The sequence below is a fragment of the Protopterus annectens genome, chromosome 3.part0, assembly GCF_019279795.1.
Source record: "Protopterus annectens isolate FY-2018-M chromosome 3.part0, PAN1.0, whole genome shotgun sequence".
NCBI classification, from domain to species: Eukaryota; Metazoa; Chordata; order Ceratodontiformes; family Protopteridae; genus Protopterus; species Protopterus annectens.
This window is the reverse complement of record NC_056731.1, coordinates 367581882-367603635: the sequence shown is the minus strand read 5'-3', so window position 1 is coordinate 367603635 and position 21754 is coordinate 367581882. Positions and strand designations below refer to the sequence as shown.

At 41.3% G+C, this 21754-nt stretch overlaps 1 protein-coding gene across 3 annotated transcripts in view; it reads left to right on the top strand.

The window, feature by feature from the left end:
* Positions 1–21754, top strand: part of STK17A (serine/threonine kinase 17a) — an 805673-nt gene that overhangs the window by 9820 nt on the left and 774099 nt on the right. For 2 of the 3 annotated variants that reach the window (XM_044064814.1, XR_006363967.1), the window contains exon 2: positions 13601–13721. The exons of the other annotated variant lie outside the window; for it this stretch is intronic. In XM_044064814.1, coding sequence (XP_043920749.1) covers positions 13601–13721 — 121 coding nt within the window. The remainder of the gene's footprint in view (positions 1–13600; positions 13722–21754) is intronic. 3 annotated transcript variants of the gene reach the window in all.

Genomic DNA, 21754 nt, shown 5'->3' with positions numbered 1-21754 from the left:
GATTGTGGCAAGCAGTAGTTTATGCTGTGGGCCGATGGTTTGACTGGGGATGATTTTGCAATTGCTGATTCTACCCCAGTGCCCTTTCCTTACTAGGAGGAAGTCTATCTGACTTGCTTGTTGGCCAGTCTTGTATGTGGTTTTGGGACTGTCTCTCTTTCTGTATCATGTGTTGGCTACTCAAGCCATTTGCCAGACAGAAGTCTAGAATGGTTTTCTTTCTTTCTTATTTTTCCCACCCATTTTAACTTGGGCAGTACTCCTATTCCATTCTGTCTATCCAATATGTGCATTCAGATCATCCATTATAAACAGTTCATGTTGTTCTGCTTTATCTAGTAGGTCCAGCAACTGCTGTCTGAATGCACTCTTCCTCAATATCACAACCCTGATGTGGGGCATAGGCTGAGATTATGAATACTGCCTTATCATTAGACAGGAGTCTGAGTGCCATAAGTCTGAAGTCTGTCACTAATTCAGATAACATCCCTAGGTGCATTCTGAAGCCTGTTCCATGGTTTTACATTTACACATATGTAAATATACCTTAAATACCTTATTTATAAATGTGTGTGTCTGTAGGTATATGTGTTGTGTTATGTTATGAATGCCAACATTTTTTTAAGTCTTCTTGTGAATTCAGGCTACTAAAGTGGAGTTTGGCATTCAGAAACCATGTGTCATTTGCGTATTTCAGGTGGGCCTTCACTACAGCAGGTTTAAGGTATTACACAGGTAAGACTGTAGCTTGGTTGAGTCTTTCTTGCAGTTTTTACTGAATAGTTTCTGTTAACATTTTAACCTTTTGGTGTGTGTGTGTGTGTGTGTGTGTGTGTGTGTGTGTGTGTGTGTGTGTGTGTGTGTGTGTGTGACAACTAAAAATGATAGCGAACATGTTGCACTCAGGAAAGTAATTTACTATAGTTGAGCACTTTCGTTCTAATTACCTTATCTTCTTCAGAACTAAAAGCCAGAAACATAGTTATTCAATTTATAATTAAACCAAAGCTCACATATTCACCAAATGCCAGTCATTAACACACAATGTATCTTAATAAATATTGTTTAATTAATTAATTAATTCATTCATTCATATTGAAGACTTTACTTCCTTGGTTTGATCTGCCTTTTAGTTCCAAAAAAAGTTAGTGTAATTAGAATGAACAAAATTGCTTGACTACAGTAAATTACTTGTCCTAAATGCGACTTGTCCACTCTAGTGATATTATACACATATACATACATATGTGTTTGTGTGTATGTAATTCCATACACTGTCTCGGCAGAAGATTTACTGGTGTGTTCCCTTCATCAGGGCTAAAGGTCCCTGTCTGCAGTACGGGGTGTAGCCTTTGCCAAACACCACTTCCCTGCCCCATGATAGGTGAGCTGGCACACTTGCTGCTCATCTTCATTACTTCTATTTACTACTCTGGGATCAGGTCCACTAAATGAACCCAGGTGGTTTGACCTGCGCTGTCCTTTTGAGTCTTTCCTTCTGAAAGACATAGTTACTCTAAACTCGGGTTACACAAGTATACCAGATTGTTGCTTAGATCACAGTGTAATTAACTTCCTTTTTGGACCCATATTGTAAGCCTTGGCTCCAGATGTAGTACAGTATGGGTAGCTTTTCCATATCTGTTAAAATGTCTTGCAGCCTCTTTTGTTTACTCCATAATGCCCTGGTTAAAAGTTTTACCAGTCTTTCATTTCTAGTATTTGTTATCTAAGGTGCTGCTTCTCTGTTTGTTTATGGAAGCATCTAGTGTATTTGACTAAGAATGCATGTTAGTGTTGGTCTTTGAAAATGGATATACCTGCATTGTGCAGCTCACTGTTAGTCTTTCACTGCTTGGGACATGGGTGCATGAAATGTAAAGTAGTGACATGCCTATTGTTTGTGCTGTACAACAGAACATTAGAATAATGAAATCCAGGCTTGGGATTTATTTGCTTGTTGGTAACTAATGAAATGTTATATTGCATACAGTATAGTTGTACAATGAACAGTATGTGACTGTTCTAATTTGGTATGCAAAAGATGAGCTTTAATTCGTTGTTTGAAGTAAATTGGATTACAATATATTTGTGTTCTGTCACCTTTTATTATAAAGGTAGTAGATATGCTGCATCAAAGTAATTTGACCTAAAATTTTTTTGTTGCATGGTAGTGACATTTGTTTGCACAAGATTTTTTTTTCTTTGCACATTTCTGTAGTAAAATTATGATTTGAAAAACCATTATTTTGAATAGAAAAGCCCAGCTGTTGCTTTGCTTATAGTAAGAACATTTGATTTTAATTATTTATTTCTTGGCATTTGATTACTTGGGAAGTCCGAACAGGTAGAAGCCCATTTTTAGTGGAGGCTTGGGGGGAAAAGCTCCAAAGTATTACAAAATTATTTTAAGAACAATCATTTTACAGTCTTCAAAAACAATACAAAAACATCTGCAGTTTAAATAATCATACCAAATTAGACATAATATGAAAACATTAGTTAAGAATGGATACAAAGTTGTATGGTGATTTAATATATAGAGAAACCTTAGACATTTTATAGAGAAATTAAAGGTAAGTTACTATAATATAAACAGGAATTGCAATATGTAATGAGAGAAGAGCAGGCTTATTGTATATTGAGAGTAAGAAAGCCAGGACAGAGAAATTTGATAGAAGTAAGGATGAGAGTGAAGAAGGAAGAGTAAAGAGATGAAAGGATGAATAGGTACTTCGCATTTAGGGATATAGATTATCCAGTTTAGTGTGTTTTCTCTCTCACACACACACACACTTGTGTGTGTGCGTGTGCATGTAGGGATACTTTTTATGTAGGACACATACATATACATAACCTTGTACGGTTCAAATTGCCTTTGGTAGTTGTAGTGCTGGTTACACTGCAAGGTCAAATAAACCATTTTGCCTTAAGAATTCTTTTCATAAGCACAGCAACTTCTGGTTTCATATTAACAGCAATGTGCAGTCTTCTGTTATTGGTACTGAAAGAAGTTCTGAGATTACTGCGGTTCCATGTGTTGAAACACTACAGTGTGGAAAATTTGAGTATTGTAAGCAGTGTTTTGTGGGACTTTATTGACATGCATCTGGCATTGTAATTTAATTACAGCTTCTTTTATCTTACAGAGAAGAGAGAGAGATAGTAAAGCAGCTGTTGTCTACATGCTGTTTAATTTAGAAATGTCTTCCTTTAGAGCTGATACCAGTGCAGTTTGGTCTGTCGGCACAGTTTGCCTGCAGTAAGTGGTTCCTGCAAACATTTCCTTCCAGAAAAGATGAAAAATGTTTTACAACTGTGCATACATTATCCTCAGACAGGTGTGTTTTGGGGGCCGGCACACTATCCACTGACCTTCCACTTTTGCTTCACAATACTATGATGGCCACACTGCAGGAAGACACATCATCATTAAGTACTTAGCATTGCGTTCTGAGTGTAAACGTAGCATCTGATGTTTTCATTTGTTCTTCAACTAGTGGGTTTCAGATCTAGCTTTGGATCTGACTTGGCTGCATTTACTAGACTAACTCCTGAGCGCCTCCCTCTACCTGTAACGCCCCAGTCAACCTGCAATACCTCAGATCTTGTTTGCAGTCGTATTGCTACAGGCATGGATCCTTTCCACAGAGCTTTTGGGTGTAATACCTTTTTCAGTTAGTGCAGTTTCTAGTTTTTTTTTTTTTTTATCTTCAATTTTTCTCTTCACCTACCTCCCTTACCTACTTAGTATTGTTTTCTATCCCGTTATATTAGCTTCCTTTTTTATATATCCTCTATTTCTTCTTCCCAAGGTATTTCTCATTATCATTGTTGGTACTTTTCCTTTCCTCCTCCTCCTCTTCTTCTTCCTTTTTTTTTTTTTTTTTTTTTAAACCTTTTAGAGCGTAACCTCTTTACCCTACCATTGTTGGTAGTTCAAAAACAAAAAAAAAGCTTCCTTTTTCTATTTTCTTCATCATGACTGATAAACCCACTAGTTTTAAGAAATGCAGTTTCTGTGGGCACAAGATCCCTAATTCCGATGTCCACAGAGAGTGTGTCTATTGACTGAGTACTTCACACTTTAATATGGACTGATCCATTTGCACAGGTTTTAATTCCAGGGTCCTTGGCATCCTTTGGAGCAAACTGATTCTAAAGAGCTTGCTGCCACCTACTTCTTTTTCATCTTCTGCTTCATGGGCTCAAACCCCCACAAAAATATCCAAGGCCTCTTCGTAGGCAAAGGAATCGAGAAAGTAGTCTCCAACCTGCTCTCTTAAGTCATGTCCCTTTTCTGAGCCTCCTTCTAAAGTTCAAAAGAAATCTGATCTGACTCCCTTAAGTCTGAAGTGAAAATAGTTTGATCTGACATCGTCAGACCCGGCACCTTCCCATGTAAGTCTCCAAGGACCTGGTCATCAGAATTTTCTCTAGAGCCTGTTTCTCCTTGGCTCCATTCTGCTTTCCTTCAGGAAACCCCAAGGAGAGAGTCTTGGCCCCAATCTAACACTTCTTCCATCAGGTCCTCCACAAGCATTTCTGAAGCTGAATTGAATAGGATGATTAGGAAGTTCCTTAGAGCTCAGATTCAGTTGGGGTTATCCTATCTCCATTTCCCTTTGGATCCATGAGTCTCCCTTCTTCCCATACTGTGATTTCTCCTTCCTGGTCCAACCGGTAATTTTGGAGGCTTTGGTTCCGAGAAACCTGAGAGTTTTGGCATTGGAACTGAAGACTGGTATGTTTTTGACTGCTTTCCTGACTTGTTTGACAGCAATTCCTTTGGCCGAGGATGAGTCTCGGAGCCTAAGCGTCTGCACCAGTTTCAGGGGGCTGAGTTCCACTCTAAGGTTGTCAGAGCCATCCCTGCCCCTTGGTGCTTTGGCATTGGACAGATTGGGTCCGACTCCCCCTTTGGAAGAATGGGTCTGGGCATGGTGGCATCTGGCTCTTCAACTCACTTACGAGGTGTGGCGAGGGTCTTCTCTTATCCAAGAGACATGACTGCTGTTTCCTGTTAGGATCCTACAGCCTCCTTCGGGCCTGAGCTCTGATCCTCTCAGACCTGTCACACAGGGGCAGCTGGCCTCATCAATGTCCAGACAGTTCCTCCTCCCAAGGACTTCCCCCTCTCTTTGGACACCTCTCCAGACCATCCCACCGAAATGTTGCCTTGTAAGAGAATTTGCAAGAGGAGAAACATAGACTCCTCTCAGGAGTCTCTCATCGAAGACACGGACTTCAATGAAGGGGAGGAGTCCCACTATCCCCAATAGATGAAGTCTCTTTAGGAGACATCTTAGAAATTCTCAAGCAAAAAGGTGGGTGGTCCTCCAATTCTACCTCCCAGGAGGAGGAGTCTTTGTTCCTGGAAGCTTTGAGTCCTGCCCATCTACATCTTGAGTAACTCCTGTAGCTGATGAGCTTATAGATCCTGTCTCTTGACAGGCATGGAAGGAGCTGGATACTGTAGAACCCATTCCCAGTCATCCTGTTAAGTTTCTTGTCCCATCTAAGGACGGACCACACTGGAGCAAGGGAGTACCTATTGATGCTATGGTAGTGGAAGTAGCCACAAAAAAAGGAGCTAGCAGAGCTCCTCTCTCCATCCTCCTAACAGAGAGTACAGGGTGTTTTGACAGATTCTGGAAGTGCATTTTTTGCCTTGGCATACTTAGGTTTACAGTCTCTGAGCTACTTGGCAAATTTTACTAGGCTGCAGTGGGATTTGACTATAGACCTTTCCAAATCCCTCTTCAAGTCTGTCTGTGAAGGACTGCAAGAAGTTGTCTTTACAACTGGCCATTCTTTATCCATCTTTGTGTCCATGAGGTTAATTTCCCATGGTGCTGACGGTACCTCATGGGTGGCTGGTTCAAGCGTAGCTGTTAAGAGACATGCCTGGATCCATTTGTGTGACTTTGTGGAGCCTTTAAGTCTTCATTCATCAATGCTGCTTTTGATGAATCATCTTTGTTTGGCTCCACTGTTAAGGAAATGCTTTTCCGGGATGAACAGTATGGAAAGATCTTATTTGACATAGGGATACTTTTTTTTTTTTTCTACTCCCCAGCAATCCTTTTCCTGGAATCAATAAGGAGGTAGGAGAATATGGTTCTGCAAGTCCCAGGGTCCTTTCCGAGCTTCACGTGGGGGGGTATCTTCCCCCAGAGGCAGATGGGGAAGTTCTAATGGAAAATGCCATCATTGCAGCAGGGGTGGCTGACAGAACCAGGGTTTATAAGACTCCTTTTTGGAAAACCCTTTCAGCGCTCCTGAAAGGTTGTCCAAACTGCCCACCAGTGGAGGCGTTTGGGGGGTGTGCTTGTCTGTGCGCACAGACACCTGGGCATCAATAACAAAAGATTCATGAGTGCTAAAAATAATATCTAGAGGTTGTTTCATATCCCTTTCACAGATCCCCCAATGAAAAAAAAAGGTTCCCCAATGTTCCACCCAGTCAGCGGGAGGCAGCAGTTCTAGAAATTTAAAAGCTGCTAGACAAGGGTTATCCAAGAGGTCCCACCAGACCAGAAAGGGTTCAGAACTTAAGATTCTTTTTAGTACCAAAGAAAACTGGGGACCTGAGACCAATTCTGGACTTAAGCAAACTGAATCAGTTTGTAAACAAACCTAAATTCTGAATGGTCACAGTTCACTCTATTCTGCTGTTTCTACACAACTGTTGGATGTGCTTCTGCTGTTTCAACACAGTGATGATTGGATGTGGTTCGTCGATCTTCAGAATGTGTAGTATTACATCAGCATAAACAGATTATCCTGACTATTTCTGTGCTTTTGGCTGGGGGCAGTCACTACCAGTTCAGAGCTCTGCCCATTGGTCTCACTGCAGCTCCCAGGGTGTTTTGGCAGTGGTAGCAACTCACTTGAGACTGCTGCGATTCCGAATGTTTCAATACCTAGTCAACTTTCTTTCTCATCACCTTAACCAGGCATCTGCTAGACAAATCCAAGAACAACTAGCTCCATTTGTCAAGCCCTAGGCATCTCAGTTGACGTCTGCAAGTCTCATCTTCAATCAATTCAGAGCCTGGAGTTCACAGGTGCTCAGTTGAACAGTCAGGTAGCCACTCTTCCACCACACTATATAAGTATGGACCATCAGGTGTCAAGTAGAGCAAATTATCGCACACTCTTCCTTCTCCCTCAGACAGACCTTGGGGCCAGTGGCAGTGACCATAACCATGGTTACTTTGGCCCATTTTAATATGCCCAGTCTTCAGTGGTCTCTAGCTGTTTGGTGGTCAATTCTTCTTACCGATCAAACTTACTCGAGTATGCAAAGAGCGTCTATACGGGTAGAGTCAGTCAGATGAAGTTTCCCTCCTATACTTGTGCCCCCAGTAGCCACGGTAACTAGAGACATCTCCTACCTGGGGGTGCTGGTGGCACTTTTAGGACAGACCTTCGAAGGTCCTGAGAAGATACCTGTTTGCACTTCAGTATCCTAGAGATAAGAGAGGTCCTCCTAACATGGCAGGCCTTCAGGATGCCCTTCCTCTTGGGAGAATTGCAATTCAAACCTCAAAAAATGGATGACCCCAATCTTATCCCCTTTGTCGAGAGGCAGTGAGAGAGTAGCAGTGGGTAGTCTCCTCCAACTTCTTTCTTATTGCAACACATATACCGGGGAAATCCAGCATGCTAGTGGACAAACTCAGCAGGTCCATTCTAATGCCTCACAAGTGGTCCCTCAATCAGTCGATGGTGGAGAGGATTTTCTGTTGATGGGGGGGGGTCAACCTTGTTGTGATCTCTTTGCATCTCCCCACAGCAGCAAGTGCAGCAGGTTGTTTTCCCTACTCCTCCATTTTACGGGAGTCACTGAGAGATGCTCTAGTTCATGTTTGGCCCTCCTTCTCATTTACACACATCCTCCAATACCTCTAATTCTCTAAAATTCTTACAGAAGGCACATAGGTTGAAGAGCAAAGTTATCCTCATTGCCCCCTTTTGGCCTTGTCCAGTGTGGTACCCTTTCTTTTTGTCTCCCGTTGTATATTAACCCTGGGTACTGGACCCCAATCCACAGGGCATATTATGTAAGACATAAAAGGGATATATGGAAGCAACTACCTAGAATTTCTTTTGCTGCCAGTTCGAATGCCATTTTTACTACTTAATTGAACTCTCTTTGTTGCTGTACTGAATATTTAACAACAATAGATAAGTGCCCCATTGGTTTCATTGTTTTATACTTTCTTGGTCTTGTATTTTATATTACTACCTAGGGTTCATGTCATCCAAGAAGGGAAAATTTCAGTGTGGGAGGCAGATTCCCCATAAGGTTCATCACGAACAGTATCTTTTTTGTTTGGGTGCTTCCCATGACTGTAACTCTTGTAGTATTTGTAAGGCATTTGTATAGGACACTGAGAAGCCATTTGTCTTACCTGGCCATTTATCTCGAAAACCAATGGTTTAAACAGTTAGCCCATGGTACCAAGGCAGAATCCTTAAACCCTGAGATACTCCTGCTACCTAAGAAGAAGGCCAAGAAGTCTTGGACTGATTAAGCTGTCCAGCATCCACTAGAAGCATGTAATAGCTCTGTAGGTCATTTGGTGTTTACATTGGATACCTCTGCCACCACCCCAATAGAGAGCGGCATGGATCCATCTTTTTGTACATCCTCTGAAGCTTTGTAGGCATCTGCTCCAGACATCAAGGGGAGTCGCTGCTGATTTATCTTGGAGGGTCCTAGAGGCATTCCACAGATGTTGGTCATTGAGGACGTTCCGGATTCTCCTCTTGAATATTGCCAAGGGTTGGAACATCCAGTATTTGTTAGGACTGATGTCCCTTCTAAGAAAAGACAGAAAAGACAAAAACTGAAAAATGTTTCAGTCAACTTGGGATCCTTAAAGGGAATGGCAAGAGTTTAGTCAGGGCTTGTTTTCTACCTTAATGGCCTAAAACCTCCTTAGAGGGTTTCAGTACTCGCATCTCCTTGGACCTCTACCCCTTCTAAATAGTTTAGGGAACCAGATTCCTTAGATGTGGATTCACAGTTACCTTCATCTTTGGCTTGTGGCTCTGATGAAGAAGAGTCTGTTACCCCTAAGTCTCCTTTCGATGGATGATGGAATTCTTTGTGGGATTTTCTCAAGTGTCTGATATTCAGAGATGATTTTATGAGTTACTTCAGCAATTGCTCATGGGTTGGCCGCCTTGTTAGATACTTTTATTGCTGCTTCCAAGTCTCCTGATTCTCAGCTTCCTGCTCCTAAGAAATCAGGTTCTATAAGGTTCCTGAGGATTGTCAGCCTCTTCTTACAAGCCTTCTAAACCTTTGCCCTCTTACAAATCTTTTCCTTCTGAGTTTACACTGCTTCTACTTTGGCCTTTAGGACTGTTAATTACCAGACCCACATGACCAGGTATGTTCTGGTATTGATTGCTCAGGTGTGTCAGGTTATCTCTGCCCTCCCTGATTCTGATGGCAAATCCTCTGCCTTTTCTTTTTGGTTCTGCTTCTCAAGTGACTTGCTACTCTATATTAAGTGTAGCTATGATGCTGCTGAAGCCTCTTCTAGGGCTGTGTTTTTTGGGTCTGTCATGAGGTGTAATTCTTGGCTTAGTCACTAATTACTACCAGAGTATATTCAGGCCAGATTGTTGGATGCACCTTTGGATAATGCACATCTTTTTGGGATTGCTGCTACTGACAAGCTTTGCAAGACCTTAAATACATTTTGTTTCTCCTGTCCCTGTGTTCCAGAGGAATTATCCTTCTAGGTCTCCTTTTGTTAGCATTCAACCCCACGAGACCTCTAAGGGCAGGAAGGATGGGAGGCAGGCCCCCTCTGCTAAGGTTTCTCAGATTTCTGTAACCTAGAAGCCTCCTTTATCTGATGTCTACTTCTCTTTGACAGTTTGTCCCTCCCCCTTCTTAGACCAGATTCCTTTGTCCCTTTGGTTCTTTTTGTCTTCCAAATTGGCATCTCATCACTTCAGACTCTTGGGTTCTTTCTGTCATCTGTCAGGGTTACTTTGTGGTATGGACATCTCTTCCCTCCTTTTTCAGGGATTCTTCAACCTCCTCTGGAGCAACTATTTCCTGGAGTTTGTAGGGTCCCTGTTGAACCAAGGGACCATTCAACATGTCCTCCCTTATTCCAGGATGTTCCTGGGTCCTCGATAACAGAGTTATTTTGGATTTCTCCCAGCTCAACACCTTTCTTGAGATCCCTTCTTTTCTGATACTTATTCTTCAAACACCATTTCCTCTTTAATTACCCTAGGCTTTTCTGGTGTCCTTGGATCTGGAGTTGGTTATACCTTCATATCCCTATTCACCATTTCTTCAGGAAGGTTTTATATTTATCTGTGTTTTCCTCTCATTTTTCAGTTCTCTGTTTTACCCTTTGGCTTCTCAACTGCCCAAAGGATATTCACAAAATGCCTAGCTTATGCGATTGCCTTCTGCAGGCCTCTAGGTATTCAGATTTTTTCTGTATCTAGACGACCTGTTGCTTCAAGCACCTTCTCTGAGTCAATTGTTATGGGATCTGCAGTTCACCATCTCTCTCCTTCAAAGTCTGGAATTTACTGTCAACTTCCAAAGGTCCGCTGGGATGCAGGATTCAGACAATGCCAATGTTGGCCTGTCTTCTACCTCCAAAGTAACTTGTGTTCACTGCATTCTTTCAGTCTTTTCTTCTTTGACTGCCATGCCAGCCAGGGAGTTTCATCGGGCCCTGGGTTTCATGGCCTCTTCTATTCCAGTGCTTCCTCTTGTCAGACTGCATATGAAGAAGCTTCATTGGTACATCAAGTCAGTTTGGCTGCAACATCATCACCTCTGAATTTCGTGCATCTCACCTTCCACCACTTGAATTCCATCTTGAGAAAGGGATTCAACAGTTCACTCTCAACCCAGGCCAGCATTTTCAGCCTCCAGTCCCTTCTCAAGAGCTGTCTGATGCCTCTGATATGGGGTGGATGGCTTCTCTTGGTCACCTGAAGGTTCAGGATCATTGGCCACCCCATCAGACGTCAGACCATATCAGCATCAAAGAGATAAGAGCTCTTATTCTGGCCCTTCAAAGGGCCTAGAGAGAACATGGGGGTGAAGAGCCTAAAGGTGTACACAGACAAGACTACAGTGATGTGGTGTGTCAACAAGCAGGGGGGCACAAAATCTTACCTCCGTTGCAGGATGGCACTTCAGGCTTGGGAAGTGACTCTTGTTTATCAGTTAACTCTTCAGGCATTCCTTCAGAGCACAGTCTAGTGGCAGACTCTCCTGCGCAGGTCCAAAACACAGGCTCATGAATGGATACTATACAGAGACATGTTTCTGGGCATTGTTAGTCAGTGATGTATTCCTCCGGTAGATCTTCTTGCCTCCCCTATAAACCGGCAGCTTCCTCTCTTCTATTTATGCCATGTGGCATGGAAGATGGATGCCCTTTCCTTTCCTTGGAAGAGGGAGGTTTCTTTATGCTGTCCCTTCTCCTCTTCTACTTCCAAGAGTCCTGCAGAAAATTCAGCTGGACTCTTCAAAAATCTTGCAAGTGACTCCCTTTTGGCTAAGATGGCACTGATACCCCTGGCCAGATGCATTGAGAAGGGGAAATAATCTCAAGTTGCCTCACCAGTTTCATGTCCTCACACAGGACAAGGGGCCTCTCATTCATCCCCACTTGTCCACTCTGCAACTTGACACTGTGGATGATGGGGTTTTGATCCCTTCGAGGCAGCTCTTTTCTGAGGACGTGCTCAGGGTTTTAAAGGAGATCAGGAAATTCTTAACCAGAAAACCTTGTATGTCCAAATGGAAAAGATTTTCAGTCTGGTGTCATGCTCATAATCAGGACCCCTTTTTTTCAGTGGGGGGTCCCTCTGGTCCCATCTTATTTGTACAAGTTGCTCCAGTCTGGCTTGGCCTATTCTTCTGTGAAGGCCCATTTGTTAGCCATTTCTGCTACTCTACCCTTGAATCCTTCTTTGATTTCTCGTTTTTGAGGTTAAAGAATTTCCTGGAAGGAGTGCTGCATATTAAGCCTCCAAGAAAACCTATTTCTCCCCCTTAGGACCTTAATTTTGTTATGTTAAGACTCGGGCTTCTTTTGAGCCTGCAAATTCTGCTTCTTTGCAACATTGAAACTGGAAGACTGTTTTGTTGCTGTCTGTTAGTTCTCCTCGGAGGGTTTCTGAGCTGCAAGCCCTTACGGCCATTCCTCCATTTTTTTGTTTTTTTCCCCCAGGGAATAGGGTGTCCCTTCGTATTAATCATTTATTTTATGCCAAAGTTAGTAAATGAGTTATCCTTGAGTCAGTTGGTGTAACTCCCTTCGTTTTTCCCTTCTTCTCAATTTGCTAGTGAGAAGGTCATGTATACCTTGGATTTCCACAGACAGTTCAGGTACTATTTGGATAAAATTAAGACTATTCGTAAGTCATATCAGCTTTTTGTTTCCTTTCATACCAGGTCTTTGGGTTTGGCTGTTTCTAAGCAAATCTCCTCATGGATAACTAAGGCCATATCTTTTTGTTTTTCTTTTCATGGCAAATCTCTGTATACTTCTGTTATAGCTCATTCCCCTAGGGCTGTTGTCTCTTTTGGTGCCTGCTTCAAGAGGTTGGACACCAGTTCCATCCTTGAAGCGGCTACTTGTTCTTTAATGAATACCTTTACTAAGCATTATAAGCTGGATATGGTTTCCAGGGCCAGAGCAGGTTTTGCTGAAACCATTTTAAGTGGATTTATTGAGGGCTCTTCTCAGCTGTCCACCTCCCACTCTTTCTTGAGCTTTTGTACTCTTCCCCTTGTACGCCAAACACTGCAACAGTGATATAGAAAGAAAGACATAGTACAGCTATGCAAAGTTTTACCATAAGAGTAGATGTCCTTCTGTTCACTGTTGCAGTATTCGTTCCCTCCCTCCAACCTCCTCTTGTTTGTTCTGCTCTTCTTCCCTTCTGTATGTGCATGGACTTCTTTGTCCTATTGCAGCGCTTCTCTTCTGGGGCAATTCAGTTCTAGGTAATGGCATCAATATGCCTCTTTCATGTCGTATGTTCTGTGAGGGGAGTATAAAAGTGATGTACGGTGCATGCAAGATCTCTTTTAGGCTTTTTCTTAGTGGCCGAGTGTCAGGCTGCCCAGGGCAGGACATCCCTTCTGTGATGAATACTGCAACAGTGAAGAGAAGGGTATCTACTGTTATGGAAAGATTTTACACAACTGTACTTTTTTCATTAGTAGTAGATTAAGCTTTATGCTCCTTTCTTACTTTACAGGTTCAGAGCAGGAGACAAGTTACAGTTATAGGGGTGCTGAAGGGATGTTTGGATAATTTTATTACTGAAAATGGTTTACAGTTGGGGAAGTATTTGGGGTGACCAAGGGAGTATATGCTAGTAGGTCAGACTAAAGTTGCGATTGTGTTCCATAGCAAAGGGTCATACTGGCATTTAGTATAATTGGAGTATGCTGGCAGGTTAATTTTTAAATAAGTGTACAAACAGAAGATGGCACATGTTGTTGACTCCATATTGTAATATGTACATATACTATTTGCTATTGATTTTTTTTTTCTTGCTGGTGTTTTATTTGACCCTACAGTGTCCTTTGATTTCAACTTCTCATCTCTTTATCAAATCTTAAACTTAATGGAGGTCCACAGTTGGTGGTTTTCTGCAACCTTGTCCTTGTCTACAAATCTGGTATGCCAATACGGCAATCGGTAAGACTCTGCCTTTATTTTTATTTTTAACTGCTGTGTGGCTTGTAGCCTGTGATGCATATAATAAAGTAAGTCAGAACAAATGGTGGTATAGGGAATGTTTGCTCAGACCGGAAAAAAAAGCTGATATGCAAGAATAAAAACATGTAAAATATATTTAGGTGATGTTTTAAGGCTTGGGTTTAACATAATAGGCTGTACGAGTTCACCTAACAGGTATGGATTTGATATCTGATTTTTTTTGTGCTATAGAACTCTAGATTTTTTTATTTCACTTTGATAACCAGGTAAGTGGGCGGGTTATCTGACCCTTTTTGGCTACAATCCGGGTTAAGATAGGATGACATACAATGTGTTACTGCTGGCATTTGCAGTTATATTATGGTAAGTCAGTTAAAAAATGCAGTTGCAGTATACAGTCGTGCAGTAAACAAAACAAAAAAAAAAAGTTGTGTACACTTCCCAAAGTAGTACACATTGCAATTTACAAAGAGATGTAGCAAATAGAATAGGTAATTCCCAAGAGCAAGCTTTTACAATAAGTTGATCATTGTCCATTCTATTGATAGCAAGTGCAAGTGACTTCATCAGTGACATGCTGTTTTAGTTTTGCTTTAAATACATGCTGTCTCACTTCATTTGGTAGGTGGTTCCAAATGGGGAGGTCCAAGGTTGGAGAAGACTTTCTCTCCCATTGTGATTTTAAATCTGGGTCTGATCTCCTGTGTTCTCTCTCAGATTGTGATTAGGAGGTCTGATTTGATGGAAATGTGGGGCAGTGATGGGACAGTAGCCATGAGTACTTATGCCACATTCCTCCTCCGGGCCAGTGATCAAGGAGCCTCCATCCTCACCACTGACATTGGTGGGAAACATTCACTGGTGAAAAAAAAATAGATACACACAGTATTTTTTCAGATATAGCTCCCTGCACCAAGTACAGTTTCCCTTAAGAGCACATAGAGAATGCACTCTGCACTCTCCAGGCCCCAAATTAGACTCCCCACTGATGCAACTATAGTTGTGTCCTTAGCCGGGTGTTCCAGCCCAAGCCCTCCACCCTGTCAAATCAGTGCTCTCGGTGTCCCTGTGCAAGGTAACTGACACACACACACTGTTTGAGATTTGATTTTCACACACACACCTGGGAAAGGCTGGCATAGCTTACCTGCTTTGCCAGCTGTACCCAGACTATAAGGTAGATACACTGCTACCAGAACACCCACAAAGCCAGCTACTCTAAGGCTATTATCAGGGTACCCAAATACTCTTAGTAAAATTAATACTTATACAAGTGGTAGTGTTTACCAAGCCGCAAGACCTTCAGGAATGTGGAGCCGCAGTGTCAGTAAATAAATGCAATTATTGTCAAAGTTTAAATATTTTCTAAAAGACCAGCCACAGTGAAAGGTGTAGATATATTTAATAATAATTAAAACAGAAAACACAAAATGACCGAATATCTATTTACACTAAACACCAGAGTTTCAATTCACAGAAAATATAAAAAAGCAACACAGATTGAAAGACTCAGACACACATTGTATTTTCTAACTGATTGAAGAATTACTGTTCCCTAGTAACTTACTAAAGCAAGGCAAGATGAGGTGGAAGAGTGCCTTTGTTATCAGGTCCAAGAGAGAATGCATCTATCCCATCTCTCCCTAGTATTCAAATACAGTTTCAGTCCAGGCTACAGAATGAACTCACATCTGGCCACCTGACTCTCTGGTTCCCACACTATCCCCTCACTAGCAACTGAGCCACGATTTAGCACAGATGTGTCACAATACGTACATAGAACTTTCCTAAGGCTTAATACAGCATCTGGAAGCGATAAAACAATTCCAGCATTTCCACCCTTCCAGCAGAAAGGCTTTTCACTGACATTGCGTGTCTGGTTGCATTCAGATCTGTGAAATAAAAGCTTTATGGCCTAAACCAAGTCATTTAATTTCAGACTATTTTTCTTAAGGTTAGCTGGCCTGAGCTTAACCCATTCCCTTCCAGTATCTTCTGTTAAAATTATGTACAGTTAATCAGTTACAGCAGTACAGTCTGACATACATATATATTTCTTTTCTGTCCAGAAGGACCCAATGTTGATTTTTAACACAAGCAGCTTTACAAATACATTTTTAACACAAGTATCTGTACAAATCAGTTTGATATTCAAATGACATATAATTCTTTACAAAATTCTAGCTAGCTATTCTGGCATATGTTACATATGCACTGCCCTGTTTCCCCTAGCACAGTTGGCACTACCTCACATCGTCACAGCGTATTTTGAATAGTATTGCAGTAAATTATTGACTTTAACAATTGGCTTAGTTTTTGCTATTTGTCGGCTTGGAGGACATGGTTAACAAACCACTCTGCTTCACCAGGGATCGTCTGCACCTATCCCGTCTAGGCTTTTGAATATTGGCTAGAAATTTGTCCATCATCATAATGCCTTTTTAGGCACGGACAACCTCATAAACCATCTGACGTGGCTAAACCAACCTAGAATAATCTGAAGATCATATTGCTCCGTGCCAGGAATTTAATAATAAAGACTCTACTCCCTGTAAGTTGTCCACTCTCTGTGTCGCCTTGTTTGTCTTTCTCTCTCTCTCGAGAATGTAGACGTGTGCAGTTATTTAGACATGGTTTAACGCCATAGAGAGTACCCCGGCAGTGTGCAGATCTAAAATGCTTTCCACACATTTAGACCAGATATGGCACAGAAATGGGGAAAAAAAGTGGTGGTATCTCAATTTAAATCAAAAACAAGCACACCTCAAGGCTGGAGAAGCAGTATGATGCACTTGAGGCCCTTCATGTACAATTCAGTATAAGCAAAGTCCCATACCATATCTTTGTGAGCTTTACGTTCCCCTTTTTGACCTAGGAAACCCATAATGCTTACTTAAATGAACTCTCAAGCTAATAAACCACTCTGCAGACTAGTTAAATCTATCAAGGGAAAATCTAAGGACCACCATATGTCCAAAACCTCAAAGGCAATCCACAACAATGTACCAAACTAATTGTAAATGGGGTCTCCTATACTGAGCTAGAGGATATATAGCAAATTTAGTGGCTGATAAATTCAGCTCCAGTTTTACTCTGCCTTCTCCCCAGACACGTGTCAAGAAATGCCCCAACCATAGCTCCCATATTTATAAATAAGGAACAAGTGTTCAGTGTACTGTCCAGTCAAAATCACTTTAGCTGTGAGACCTGACTATCCCAGGATGCCTCCTTAGTAGCATGAAACATGACCTGTTGGGCCCACTATATTAAAGGGAGACTCACAAAATTCGGTATAAACCCTTGCGTCACCTGCTGGATAGCCAGCTGGTTTCCATATAGGACACAAGAAGTCAGGATTGGTGAGACTACCTCCAGAAAAAGGCAAGTCATTTGTGGAGTCACCCCAGGGCTCAGTGGTGGGGCCGCTCCTTTTTGGCATCTACTTTTGTGAAGTTGTATCAAATTCCTCCTGCTAATAAAGTTCATAGTTGATTGCAAACTAGGATCAATCATTAGAATTCCCCAAAGAGAGAGACATCCTCCAGGAAGACCTGACAAAGACTAGTAAGTGGTGTCAGAGTCACGGCCAAAAACTCTATTCCAAAAAATTCATAATGGCACATTTTGGAAAGATAACGTCTCCTAGGCATTACTGCATTGATAATACACCCCTAAGAGCTGACCCTGGGGTCAGGGATTTTGACAGTGATTTGGTCTTTGGCCATCATCTGTTTGCTGTTGTAAGGAAATCATTCTACATTATGCAACTTATAAGCAAGAGTATGACATCTAACTCTAATGATGTTATTGGTTTAATGAGGGCTATGTACAACGGAGCAGTCACCGAGTACTGTGCCCCTTTCGGTATGTACCTGACCAGGCATATGCAACAACTGTAGCTTCCTGTCAAAAAGAAAACGTGTAGATGTGTCCTATGTAGATCACCTCAAAGCCCTATTCTTGTACTCAGTCTCCTACAGACTGCTGAGAATTGGACTATGCCTGGCATTCAAAGCATCCTCTGATCCAGCACTTATGGACCTGTTGCATATCTGCAAAATAAATCATTAGAAACACCAGATCTAGGGGGGGCCTAAGCCATGTTGGAGAGACAAGTATGTGTCTCAAAGACTAATTCTTCTCTGGAACAGGCTTGTCATCCATGTGAAGCAGAGTTCCTCACTGCACTTATCCCAGTGCAACTTGGATCAGTGGATGGGGAATAATAAATTTACCCCTGGTCTGCCACCTATGTCCCTTTTAGAAACACAAAGTTATAAATGCTTGATCATCCCATAACCAAGCTGTACCTTCAATAAAATTAGTATCAAAACCTGTCAAATGACCTTGGGGAAACATGGCTAGGCTTAAAAAGGCCCTTTTAAGGTAGTTAGCCTAGTAATTATCTATGAACCTACAAAGAAGAAAGTGGCTTGAGTTGACATGCATCCAGTTGAAGCTAGATAGTCTGCAGTGGTGCATACAAGAGGCTGCTAGGAGTACAAATCTGCATGTTTTGTTTTCTACTGTTTATAGCTTATGAATGTTAGCTGTAGATCGGAAGGCAGTAGGGGAAGTCTATATTCAAGGTTAGGGATGAGGAAGTTAAATGAGCAGTTGTGTATTAAATTACTTCATATAGTTAGTAAAGATTAAAACAAATGAAAAGATGTTGAGACTATGACAAATTAATACATTAACCTTCTTGCTTCTTCCCAAATAATAGAGAGCATCTCATAAGTAGGTGATGAGTTAAGACAACTTTTGTGTGCAATAAAGAAAGCTTATCGAATAAGTTTTATTTTTTAAAGGATAGAAACTAGAAAAGATCCAGAGATTCATTTCCAAGAAGATTGTTTGCTTGAATTCCCTGACCTACCAGGAAAGGCTTGAAGCACTGTTTATTTACTTGGGTTTCTTACAGGCTTGCTGGATCCAAGGACTTGAATCTTCACCAGCACGTAAATAAATTGTGCTGGAGAAACAGATGTATTATCCAGTGCCTACCCTCACCGCTGCAGCACACTTCCCCTGCAAGTTAAAGTGACACCCTAGCATCCTTCAGATTAAACTTGGATGTATATCCACAAATCTGCTCAGGGTCTGACTTTCTTTGCCCTTCTTGAGAAGGGGTACAGTTTGAGGATGGATTGGCAAAGCTTAAATTGTCTTGTGACTCAAATGCCTAATGTTTTCTATTATCCAGTGATCAGCAGGGGGGGTGGGGGTTGCTGAAGGGGTAAAATACATTTTTGAACTTAAGAAAAAGGACATCTGAAAGGGAATGACTGGGGAGCTTGGAATAGACAAAAAGTCGAAAGAGGGAGAAAACCAGTGTGGTGCATTTTGTACTGTAAGGAAGGCACTGAAGACAAAGGCATGGGTAGTAAAACTGTTTAAGGATGCAGAGAAAGGTTACCTAGATTGGGAAAGTCTTTAAAATGGAGGACACATGGGAGGGGCACTCCCAAAGAAAAAAGGGAAAGGGGTACTTTGATTTGGGTCCACAGACTGTTCAGAGGACTTGAGAAGGAGAAAAAAAATTGAAAATGAAGTGTAGAAAGGTGCCTGTTCTTCAGCTTGTGGGAACAACCTTCATCGTAAGATGTGAACAAATTATTGCAGTGAAGAGGGTGGAAAAGACAACTTTGGCTGTGTGTGCTAAAAATACATAATGGAGAACAATCAAGCAAGGGCGGGTAGAATAAAGGGTTTTCAAATTTTTGTGCTAGTTTTAATTATGGAGATGAGGTGTACAAGTATCAGTTCTATATTTTTATGAGGAAGATTAAAATTTTCCCAAAATGAGCTTTTTTCTTTTATTTTCCTTCTTTCTTTCTTTTATTTGTAGCAATTTTTAAGGCCACTCTTAAGTTAACAACTTGGTAGGCTGTTGTGCTGTCTACTGAATGTAAACGTGCGCCGTACCATTCACTCGGTTTTCAGTGAACTCGAGCATAGCCTCTTTTTATGGAAGAGCTGCCCTTCCTATATAGATAAAATATTATAACCAGTCAAATGACGTGTGCTAGTATAAGAATAAAACTTAGAATGTCCAGCATTCATAAGCAGCTCTCTCCAGCTCTGTCTGTTGTGTAGAGGATGATGGAATAACTGCTATGTATAACAGCGGTCAAGCCTTTGAGTGATAGCTAGTTACTAATTGTAGCCTCAGTTTTGGAAAGGTGTTGAGCATGTAATAATAACATGTCTAAAATTTGAGACTTGACTGCATTAATTGTATATAGCCATTTATGTATTATAAAGTAATAGTACTGTATGCATTTTGTTTCAGCTGATTGATGGGAAAATCCTAAATGTAGTGTGAGAAAAAATATATACCATTTCATATGCATATACTATCCAGCATTCAAATCCCACCATGTGTATTTAGGGGGCATCTCTGTACCGCTTTGGGAACATTGTCAGGTAGAGCTCAATTTTAAGGAATGCAGTGTGAGCTAAAGGCACGAATGTGGTTTTCTTGTTGGCTGAGTATAAGAGGACAGCAAGATAAACAAGCCCATGCCAAAAGTGTGAGCCAGACAGAGCAGTTGAAGGTTTTACAAACAAACAAAAAAAAATGGAACTCTGCAATGTACATGATTAGCATAGACAGCAACATACACTTGTGACTTGTGGTCCATAGAAAAGCTGTAGAAGTGCTATATTACAGATTGTTCTTTAGTACACATGCATCATGGTTGCTGCTAACCACAGTACGCTTTGTTAGAAGTGAATTCTGTTTTGGGGTGTGCATGTCTGTTTAGATGTATGGGCACGTGTGCATGCGTGTTTTGTCTGTTAGGGAGTGGTTGCCACAAACACTACCTCACTATATATAACCAATCATGAGGACAACTTCACTGCAAGATAAAAATGTTATTGCTTCACTAGGTTAATTACAGTAATATACTTTGTCGTCATTCATGCCTTGAATTCCACTAAAACATTAATATGTAGAGATGTGAATACTTAACTTTTTATCAATATTTACATATAAAAAGATTAAGTAAGGGGAATGAGCAGGTCTTTTTAATTCCTGTTAACTCACTGAAATTTGCTTATAAGCTAAATTTGAGATATAGTTTGAGTTGTAAAGATGTTTGTTGACTCCTTTGTATTTGTATAAATGCATATTTTTAACAAACAGGGAAATTAAAGGAACCAAGAACCTAAAATGAACAGGTCAGGTTGGGTAAGAATACAAGAGAGGTGAGCGACATGATGAGCATATGTTAGCAGTTTGGCTAAGGAAGCTTTGGGACAACAGATGATCTGGAGTTTGCAAGAGAATATGGGAGCTTCAGAGAATAATATGGTAAATAGATGTGTTATTAGACTGGCTAATACAGTGAGAAGTGATAGAATGGGGACTGGACAAGAGGCAGCAGGAGGCCAGTAGATTGGATGGGGTGAAAAAAATAGGGTTGAAAAGAGTAGAGGTTAGGAAGACATAGGCAGAGGTTGTCTGGGAAGTACAAGAAAGCCATGGTGTGGCATTTAGTGAGATGAGTGAGGAAAATGGAAGTTTCAGCCTTGAAACAGACGACAATAAGATGGAATATAAGCTGCAGGGCCAAGTGCAGACAGCAGTGATGGTAGATGAATGAGACAGAGAGCCTGAGGTGTCCAAGCTGGAGTCAACGCAAGAAAGGAATCCAGGAGGAGTTGCCAGGAAGGGACACTCTGCCAGACTGGAAGGACGGTGGTTGAAAGGGACAGAATAGTGCTGAAGATTTGTAGGACATATTCAGCTAGCATTTGGAAAGGCATTTTATGTATCACAGCAAGTGAGGCTACCAGCACAGGTAGTTTGGGAAGTAGTAGAACTGAACGGAGAAATGTTGCAGATTGGAGAAGTAGGAACGGAGGGCAGGATATGAAAGAGCTAAGAGTCAGTGTGGAGACAAATTAGAAAATTTTGGTGATGGGACACTTTACCACTAAAGGGATTTTGAGTCTTTGCTACAGCGACAGAGGATATGATATTACAAGGAAACTGATCTTGG